The 11,368-nt window shown below is 32.5% G+C and overlaps 1 protein-coding gene across 1 annotated transcript; it reads right to left on the minus strand.

The window, feature by feature from the left end:
* Positions 1–7,501: 7,501 nt before the first annotated feature.
* LOC145588510 (uncharacterized) lies at positions 7,502–7,849 on the minus strand. Its single transcript, XM_081645157.1, has one exon. It carries the CDS (start codon positions 7,847–7,849, stop codon positions 7,502–7,504), a length of 348 nt encoding a protein of 115 aa, XP_081501283.1.
* Positions 7,850–11,368: the final 3,519 nt, after the last annotated feature.

Genomic DNA, 11,368 nt, shown 5'->3' on the forward strand with positions numbered 1-11,368 from the left:
TTTTACCTTATTTTCTTCTTGGATATTCTATAGTGCAAAACTCTATTTATCTATAGTCAGGGCAAGAGTGACTTTTTACCAGAAACCAGTCTTAATACATTTATCTGAACTTTGAAACATGTCTGTTTTGGATGAATAATGCTATGTTGGAGACTGCCTTGGAGTCCTCATATGGCATCCTTCTGCTTCACCAACTGCCAGCCTTTGTCAACTTTAATTCTGTCAGGAGCTTGTAGAACAATATAAAACTTCTCTACCTCTGATGAATACGACTCGTTGCTTCTCGTTTAATCTTCTGATGGGTGTGAGCGCATGATTTCTTATGGAGACATGAACTGTTAGTCTATTAGTGTGCTTGTTCCTTTATCGTTAATACTTGCAATAATTTAGTTATGCTTGTCGGCTAAGTAATCATGTGAACCTCCTCCTTCTGCTAAAATCCTTCATCCGCCACATAACCTACCTTTCCTCTTTGCTCCTTTTTTATCGGAACTGACTGTTTTTCTTTTTACATTTTGATCAATTCCATTCAATCAGATTTTCATAAGATGTTTATTGTGGTGTGGTCATGCTCCATTTGAAGCCTTCAGCATGAAGATAAGGGTATCTGAACCTAGTATAATTGTATCTATTTGATGTATGTTAATGTGGACGGTAGTTTACCGAAATTGTTTCATTAAATATCTGCAGTTTCATGACTACTTTGATACCAATGTTTTTAGAAGATGCACATGAAAGGGATTCTCTCTGTCTCTCTTTTCTTATTTTCCCCCCTTTATAATGGAAGAGTAACCCCATCCTTGTCTAATTTCTGCATGTCACTTATGATGAATTCTGACTGGGGTGATTTGTACTATTTGGATGCTGTAGATACAGTCACACCACTCATACAGTGTGTATTGCTTTCTCTGTCCAATTGAAGGCCTACTTAAAAATGACTACACAAACCATTTTTTGTCACAAAAAGTAAAGATTTTTTTTGCACAAGGGTCCTGCTAATCAAAGACAAATTTATATGTATAATTTGTAGTTAAATAATGGTGAGTATCTCTTGAATTGGTATTGAACTACAATTTAGGACAAAGTCGCGCGCCTACCACTCTACCAGTAGACCGCATACGTTAGAAGCTTTTTTCTTAGCTTGTAGTAAGTCAGAACTCAACAATCTGAAGTGCAAATTGGTTTCCTGTAGTCATATTACAGTGCTTGTTGACCATGTTGATCTTCTGGAATTTATGACTGCTTTTGAGATTCTATGGTGGCAAATTTTTTTGCCTAAACTTGTTCATGGAATAAGAAGCACAAAACAGATCTGGGCATCCGGGGAGTTAACTCTAAGTAATATGGTAGTTTTTGACAATTATGGTTACATATTAGATGTAGTATTACTGTAACTATTTATGCTGAACATCCTTTTATTTTTCTCTCAATTTTCTTTTGAAAAGACCTCTAGAATGGGAAAGAATGCGGGGAGATTTTGTCGGTACGAAGTACATGCAGGCGGAGATAACTGTATCAGGAGCTACTAATCTGTAATGGTTGCAATTTTACCACTTTTCTATCTCTTTTAGCCAGAACTTAGGAGTGTATCGGGCAGGGGAGGTTGTTAAGCAAGTTCAGTCGTAGCATGAGTAGCATATCTGTGTGTACAATATTGAATAGCTTTTACTGAAATACATTAGTGGGTCATGCAACATGAGGTCGCTGTGCTTTGGTTGAAGTCTGCAAAAACTACATGGCAGTATGGCATGACACAGTTATGATGGCAGGGTTTACATGGCAGTATGGCACGACACGGTTATGATTGGCAGGGTGCTAGTTCGGCACAATCAAACTGTCAGTAGAACAATGTGCCATGGACCAGCAATCCAGCACATTAGCACAGCATGTGGTCTGTGCCATGCCATTGGTTGTCATCCAAATACCATGGTACAGCCCACTGCCGTACCTAAAGTTACCTCTATTAAGCATCTCAGCATCTAGGGGAGCAGTACTCATTGGATTAGCCTTATTCTCTTATTACAGCTAAATTCCGGTAAGAAAAGTAATGACGATTAGTAGATTCTTATTACACAAAATTCTACCCTTGTAGATTCTCATATGGACTCGTGGTATCAATTGCGGTTAATTTACTTAATTTTGAGTTTTTCATGCCTAATCTGTCACTTTTAGCAGTTAATTATGGTTACTGAAGTTATAGGATTCAGGTCATAGAAGTTCATGTCCCTTTCTGTGATGCTGAATGCCTTATTCTGATATTCACACCAACTACATGCATTAATTTTGCAGGTTAACATCAAACGGCCGACCTGATATTTCTCTATAATGGACAAGTACGATATTATTCCCTTTAACACTGTAGATTCCTACTAATGATCAAGGTCACCATGTCTATATGTTTTCAGTGCTGATTACATCTTTTTTATGCATCTTTTTCTTGTAGTAGAGCTGATTGTGGGCCGATCTAGCATACACCCCATTATACTGGTTCATTTCTGCCTGGCACGTCGGGGCTGGCCTTTTTTAGGCCCAAAAAAGTCGGTGCCATGCCTGGTATAGTTGGGGCCATGATGTCAAAACCTGAAGTACTTAGCTCAAAAAATTGGTCCGACTTGATGACTTATTGAGGCAGTCATAGTTCAGGCCAGAACATCTCTGCCCAAACCCGGTCCTGTATTAGACCTTCTCACTCAATTAGCTCTTTACATACTCTATGTATCCTGATTGAGCCGTGATCACTCGATTAGCTATATCCAATGCTTACTTGCTGAGATCTCTTCTTACCCCTCTTGCACCTCTTGTAAGGAAAGGAAAGAAAGAGTGTAACTTTAATAGTCTAAAGACTCTATTATTGCCGTAGTTACCTGATAATCTACTTTATTAATTCTGTCATTTTCCAACATGTAGCTAATGATGTGGGGTAAAGAAGAGCATAATGCTTTGCATCTGGAAAAATCCTCTTTAAAGAAGAAAGGCATAACTAGTAAAGCTTGAAAGGTACCTTAGTTGCCCTGCCCTGTATTTTCTTGAGTGATTTATTTGATGTAACCTTGATTTGATCTTGCCTTTTATCGCGTAATTGTACCTTGAGCTCCTTTTCCTTTCACTTATTAGTTAATTACTTTTCCAAAGTAGACAGGAGTGGAAATCCTTAACAGCAAATCTTAAATCTTCATCTGTTTGCCTAATATCGTACTGATATTGTCGTAAGTGTTTTGTATCGACGTGATTGATATTACTCTTTGTTAGTACAAAGGTTTTACCGTGCTCTAGCTTTCGTTATCACGACAGTATATAATCTTGGTGCTTCGTATAGGCTTCCCTGTGTTTTGTTTAGTGTGTGTACTGATCCCACATTCCTTTGTTAATTACAGATTACTATAGGGCCTTTTTGCTGAACTATTGAACAATGTTATGTGCAGTAAAAAAGCTGTTTTTATCTTTTGAGGAAATGTTGGTTTAGTATTTGGTTGTCACCTCCTCCATCTTTTCTTTAGTTGACTTCAGAGACTTATTTGACTTGTGAAAATTATGGATTGCTAATGATTTGACGGCATAACAAACGTCCTATGAAATGTTAGAAGCTAGTTGACATTCAGTTGTTCAAGTTAGCAACCCCATAATTATATGCTCCTCTCAGTTTGTTTGGATTTAGTTATCACGTTACTTTACCTATAATAAGTAAAGATTTTTACATGGATATTAAATTCTAATTATAAGGATTTAGTGTATAATAATGCTATCTTCGTTAAATATTATGTGCAATTTTAGAATATTTTATATCTGATAAATAATACCCGAAAGTTGCACATAACATTTAACGGAGGTAGTATAATACTCCGTATAAAGTTATCCCACACCTCTAACACTTTAGAGCTTCCAACACTTTAGAGTTACGGGCATACTGATCAATACAATCACAAATCACTATTATGTGTGATATTAATTCTTTTGAGATAGGGTATTCTTAGTACCCGTGTGGCCGTGTACCTTTCCAATAATAAAAAAAAAGTGATATCATGTGACAACTTTCTCCGAACATTTCTAAATGGTTTTCACTACTATTAATGCAGATGGAAGGAGCATGAGATAATTTGGCACAAGATTTGGATGTTTGTTTATAAGTTATATACCCAATTTTTTTCTACAAACAATAACTACATGTCTACATGGTATCAATGAAAACTACGCAAAATATAATCTACTCTCTCTATTTGAAAGTTTTGTTGCTATAATTGTGTAATTTGAACTTGTAACGTAACCCCTTAATCTGGACGTTGGTATGTATTATTTGTTGAGCCTTAGCCAAAGACGGCATGCAGTTTGGTAAGGGTGAAATAAAATAATGCTTTCTAGATTATCAAGACAACCTAAGAAAGCAACTTGAAAATTGGTTGAAGATGCTTTTGAAGATCATAATAAGTTGACTTTATTTCATTATCCCTTAGCTTGACCCTATCTAGAATGAACAAATAGTTTGCTTTAATTGGAGGTGTGAGTTGACAAATATTTGGCAACCCTATCACAATTGATAAATGGATATCATTAGTCATGAAGTGCATGTACTCATCATCATGACTAGCTAGCTTAGTGGGTGTTTGTTCCCATTTATATGAGCTAAATTCTAATTGGAGTGCTTTCTTACTTCTCTTGCTTATATCCCACTTAATATGGTTATAAATTGAACCACATCATTAGCTATTATTATTCTATTTTCTTTAGTTAATATGGTATATTCCTTAACTATTGGCTTAATTTCAATGATTTTCTTACCAACATGGCAACATTATTCACATGATTTCAAGAAAGTATTGTTTTGTTTCATTTTCCCCCCTTAATCATGATGCTTACCCTATTTGGATGACTATTGATGTAGTTTTGTCAACCCTCCCCATTTTCGACATAGTCGAAAAAAGTCAACCATTAAAATTTTAACCTTGAATTATGATGGATTAAGTTAACATCTCATTTTTCTGTCATATGCTTCATTTTTATTCTATAAAGCAACAGGTTGATTCTTCAATAAGAATTTTGTTATAGATGTTGAGATATCGGGATGGTTGCGATTCGATTACTTCCCCCTTATGGCCTTTATTAAGAATTTTTCATTGAGATATCAGATATGGGAATAACAATGTTGTTGGGATTCTGTGAGTAGTAAGCTAGCTATATATGTCAATTATTGTCGCGAATATAATTAAACTAGTTCTTTAAGGACGAAGTCATATAGGTGTTAGGATATGGAGGAAGAGTATAGAAACTTGTTTTTAACTTTGTGAAATCAAACATAGATTTATATTGTGATATAAGCACTTTAGTAGCATGGCACTATACATATAATCATGTTAGAAAGGAGACATTGGTTCATATTGCAGGGAAAGATTGTGCAGAATAGATTCTTTCTGAACCATATGAAATATAAAGTTACATAACAGAATTTGTTCCCATATCTTTCTTCATTAATAACATTGGATCTTTTAAAGCTATGCAAAAGAACGTTGTCCTTGTGATTTGGAAGTAATTATACAAAAAAAATTGCATTATTTTTAAGTATTTCTGAAGCATCTTTGTCTTATTTTATAATGATTTAATATCTGTGACTGAATCAAGTCCTTTTTATTTAAAAAAAAAAAAAAAGAAAAGAAGATAGCAAATGAAGATTTGTTGTGATTGATGATGTTGACAAAATCCAATAGAGCGTTATCTCAAAGAGTTTGGTTGTTTGGAAAACATTCTATGGAAAAACATTAGCATTTGCTTTAACTGACATTAGGCATCGACTTGCTTTTGTTTTTTCTCTCCTTATTTTTCAACTAGTGTTGATTCTGTACAATGCATGTATATTTAGTTGGTATTAATTAAGTTATTATATACGATTTCACTTGTTACTCGTGGTAATAACTATATTAGTGCTTTGAGAACGTCGAAAATGTTTGGTGGTTATGAAAATGAGGGGAAAAAGTGAGAAAGTTGATATTTTGGCCATTTGGTTGTAAAAGTAAAAACACCATGTTTTAGGTCCTGTTATGATATACTGAGTTGAACTGAACTGAACTGATTGTAGTCGAACTGAACTGAATTGAATAGAGCTGAAATAAATTGTTTATGAGAGAAGGAAATTAGAAGCTGAACTGAACTTAACTTAACTGAAATTAAGCTGAAGAGAACAAATCTTTAGTCTTTTATCTCACTAATTGAGAAATTTTATTTTATTTCCCACAAATGGCACCAATGTTTACATTGGTTTAATGATTGAAACACGTTATAATAGAAGTATAAGCAAGGTCTAGGTTCGAGTTTTACGGTTAATACCTCTGTCATTCTTGGTTTTGAATAAATTTATGAAAGATGCTGCCAAATCCAATATAACACGATACCATGTCGTTTCAATTGGAGGAAACATGTGGTAGGGTTGTATAGATATAGATAAGTAATTCTTTTATAACATTGAGTAGAAAATTTTCTCCCTTACAAGGGGCAATGGGACATAGGCCACCTCAAAACACATTTACCATGGGACAATAAACTTTAAAAAAAAAAAAGACAATAATCATTTAATTGAGACATCAATCAATAGCCCACAAAAGAAAAATCTATTGTAAATGTTATTGGGTGTCATGGAATAACGATTGCCAATAAAATAATTAAAGAAACACATGTTTTAGTAAATTTGTAATTTGAGTATCCAACATTAACATAATTTAACATGAATGATGTAAACATATAAAAATTAATCCAAAGACGAACATACAATTAATAAATATAAGAAAAAAAAATTGATCCAAATTTTATAGGGATATTGCTTAAAATAGATAAAGTTAATTCATATACCAATAGGTCACATTCCTTGGTCAAAACACTATCTACCTCAATTTTAAAGGTATTAACTTGGTTTGAGAATCTTAATGCTCAATTTGTGAAGTCAATAAAGTAGAATGTTACAACCCAAACACACCAAACTGTATTAACTCATTGACGGTAAATAATTATCCTGATAATAAAATTGATTTTTCATATTGATTAAACATCAAACTTAGATTTATATCGGATGTTCATATTAGTAAATATCAAACTTAGATATATCATCTCGATTGTGGATATATCTCCTCCTACAAATTACATATCAAATACGGAGTATCAAATTATGTGAAATCCTAATACATTTTTAGTTAAGCTATGTACAAATTTTAGTTTTCATTTAATTTCTGTACAAATACATTTTTAGCTTTCTCATATATTGGACCACCCAAAAAAAAAAAAGAAAAAGTGCTTTACCTACTCCAACCCAAGCTTAAACCGAAAGAAATTATACTTTGAAGATTATTAAAAAAAAAAAAAAAAAAAAAAAACCCTTATTTTCCAAGATAATTAGCTAGAATTTACAGAGACTAAATACATCCACTGGTAGTTCATATAGCTCTTACATGTACTAATGTACAAGTATATTTTACTCTTGGAAACCCTCAACCAAAAAAAACCCTACTAAAAAAAAGAGTGTGATCTACATCAAAATTGCATAACGCATGCTGTCACTGATCATAAGATGATCAATCTCCGACGAAGTTCTAACCATTTCTCCGGTAACCCACATAGCGTCCGAGGGGTTTCCATGGTGTTGAGAGAAGCAAGAAAGGATAGAAAACGGGATACGAACAATGGTAGAAATAACCGAGAGCCCATTATTCCAAGCTTGGTGTTGCCGCCGGGTGGTACGATTTATGTCATGGGCATATATAGGCATGCCTGATGCATCCATGTTGGTGTTACTAAACATGGTTTCATCGGCGACCTTTGGACTCTTTCTCTTGGTGGCAATTTGTTGCCTCAACGCGGACAATGTACGCAACATGATCAAGAAATATATATGGTTTGATTATATATACTCTCTTGAACAAGATGTTTAATTTTTTGGTGGTTTAGTTTTAGAGAGAAAAGAGAGAAATGAAGTTTTTTTGAGTGTGTTTTGTGGTGGGATGGAAAGAAGGGGGGAAGATCCTTTTTAAATGGGACTTTCATTGCCTTTTTTTAGTCATGTAAATTGGCAAGTTGATGTTGGTGGTGGGTCTTTTTGCCTACTTGCTTAGTGCTTGTGACTATCATAGAAGGTGTGTGTGACTGAGTGTATATAGTAGAATTATATTATGGACCTATTTTATAAAATCTTGTTATATCACTTTACTAAGATTTATTTATGTGAGACGTACGACATGTTTAAACATTTGCATTATTATTGCACTAACAATGTAATAGTAGTGCTAGTACTGATTTGTCTTATGTGCTTAATAGCGTGTTTTGAGAACTAAGATTTATTTAATTTGAACAATGTTATTATTATTCAGTGTATTTGGTTTTCAATAGGACAAGAATAATCCAATTGAGGCCCATGAAAGTTTCTTTATTTAGGTGGGTGGGGCAAATAGGTCTCATCGGGTCATCCTTTTATTTTTTAGACAATCTTGTTATTTGGCCTCCTCGGAAAATCTATAGTAAAAAAAATTTCAAGTACTAATATTAGATTTCAGAATTAATCCGTACTACTTTAATCCAAAGATTGTTTTTGTGGAGTTTAGTTTTAGCATACGCTTATTAATATAGATTAGTGGGTTACATATATAACTAAAATGTTACTCCCTCCATTCCTTAATTAAATTCCTACTTCTCTCTATTATGTGAGAAATAAATGCTAGAAATAAAAATCTAATAAAGGGACGGAGAGAGTATGATCGATGATAATGTGCATAAATATAGGTTGCATGACACGTGTGCTACAAATTAAATACACACATCTATCAATCACAACATCCTCGATAGTTTTCAAGTTATCTTAATTTGAAATACTACCCCAACTCATATCCTAAATGTACCTGATTCTGATTACACTTGCTTATGGACAATCATAAACTTGACCACAAGGTTGTTTTAAAGTACAGAATGAGTGTTATTAGTCAAGCTCATCATACATAAAATTATGTCACACATCATAGATATGTAAAACTGCCTAATCTAACCAACATATATAAACTCATTCAACTTAATTGCACACTTTGTACTCAGTCAAAAAAAACTTCAACATATTTGAGATGTTATCTTGAAATTTTTATGCAACTTAAAAACCGGACAATTAGTTGTAGATTATCTTGACATATAGACTCCCCATAATGTGACGACATCGTATTGATATATAGGAATATACTTTCTCCTTTGTTTTTTTTTTTTAGTTCCAACAGTTGACTTTACACTATTTATATATTTTACTTTGACTATCATTGATGATTTATACCTATGCAAAAATATAGTTATGTGGGATTAATTTTTGTTAAATTTGTCTCAATTCATACTATTTTAGTATCAAACATTTGTTTAAAAAAAATATCAAATATTTATAATTTTTACATATTAGTAATTAAAGATATTAACAGTTGAAATCATGCAATGACAAGTGTGAAAAGAGAAGATTATAGCAATTTTGCAAGTGAAAAAAAAAAAAAAAAGGTAGGAAGTATATGATGTAGTTAATTTATTTCAATTTTTTGAAAAATACTTTATTGACCTTATATGAATCAAATATTATATACATATTGATTTCTTTCTTTTTTTTTTTTTTTTTTAAAGTATCCAATGCATTTTAGAGTAATATTGGACTAAATAAAAAGACATGAGAAAATTATTAAGAATGGGAATATTGGACCTCCCCATCCTCAATCCAAAAAAGAAAAGAAAAATGGTTCATTTTATAGATTTAGATTTTAGACTTAAAAATGGCGTTGGTGGCTTGTGGGGTTGCTATATATGGCACCATGACGACAAAGGCGCCTAATTATAGTAATATAAAACAACTTTATGCTGGCATTCAACTCCTTCAATTTTGTACTATTTGTTGTTCATTCTTATTAACACTAAATTATTAATGGTAGCTAGCTTTATGGAACTCTTTTTATTCTATTTTCTATCCGACCTCCCTTAAAGTGCTTACCAATTATTGACTACTTGCTCATAGGCTCTAGAGGAATTATTGTTCATCATTTAAAGTAAATCTTTTTAATTAATTATAGTCCCTTCGTCAATATAGATAATCCTATTTACGTTATGTTTGGATTCATATATTAAGAAATTTAGTAGTAAGATGGGATTATGAGAAGAAAAAAAAAGTTAGTAGAGGATTCCACATCACATACATGGAACGAGCTATCCAACAAAAAGAAGAAGATAAATGGTTGTGTGTAACGAAAATTTAATTTTTAAGTATCATGGTTATTTTTATGTGATGGAATATAAGAAGATTATTTGTGGACAAAAGGGTAGTATTAAAATAATTTGAGAAAAGAGTGACCAAGATTGCTTGTTAAGACTTAGGCTTCATGTGTTGAACTTCCAATTTAGGTTTTTGCTATCTAGTTGGACTGTGATATGCTCAATGGTATTAAAGTTTATTCCTCAAGAGGTAGTCTTGAAAGATGGTAGTTAAGATTTGGGATTAAATCTCGTCGAGATCAACAAAGTGTATGGTGTGTATGTAATTAAATCTCAATCAAGTTGAAATATAATTATACAATTTTTCTAATGTCTAGTTAGGACTATGAATGCAATACAAATTGTGAACTACGATATAAGCTGCTTTGTTTTTTGTCCCATAACCAAGACAAAATTTGTTGTAACAAGTAATGGCAAGTGATAAAGGCTCTACGATCATCAACTTTCTAGAAATGGTATATTACAATATAATAGTCCTATATTTTAATTTTCTCATAATAATGTATAATGTACTTCTCCTAATATATTATTTGAAACACTAATTAATACCTAAACTATAAAAAAGTTAAATGCCTTTTTTAGATTATGACATTTTTTTTTTATCATAACATTCTCCCATTGTTAATGTTATCTTCTTCATATAGTAAAGTAATTGGGGAGAGTACCAGATGATCATGATAATTGTTTCAAATTAAGTTAATGCAACACAATTTAAATTTTAATTAGGAAAGTCAAAAGGCCTTACAAATTTGCAGTAGTGGGTATTGCCAAATTAGGATAAGTGTGGTGATGTTATTTGTCACTATTATGATACATGTGAATCAACTAATTAATGGCTAGGGATATCTCTTTATTTGGGTGTTTCAAATTCCTAATTCTTTTTGCTCCCTTATGGTAGGTTTGATTTTTCGTATTATTATTTTAATTGTTAAATGTATTGTCATCTCTCTGTTGCAACGCGTAAGTTAGGTTTACAAAGATATGGTTGCTAGATATGCTATCATAGTAATCTTACCAATGACACTATTGTATATATCAGTCGTCAAACTCTACCTGTTGTATTACTAGTTTAAAATGAATCACACTACTAACACGGCGTTTGATTATTGACGAAGGA

This window comes from Chenopodium album, chromosome 17 (genome assembly GCF_948465745.1).
Source record: "Chenopodium album chromosome 17, dcCheAlbu1.1, whole genome shotgun sequence".
Taxonomy (NCBI): domain Eukaryota; kingdom Viridiplantae; phylum Streptophyta; class Magnoliopsida; order Caryophyllales; family Amaranthaceae; genus Chenopodium; species Chenopodium album.

Bases quoted from the DNA above. Each gene is read 5' to 3' on its own strand.
- LOC145588510 (XM_081645157.1), bottom strand. From the start codon at position 7,849: ATGTTGCGTACATTGTCCGCGTTGAGGCAACAAATTGCCACCAAGAGA.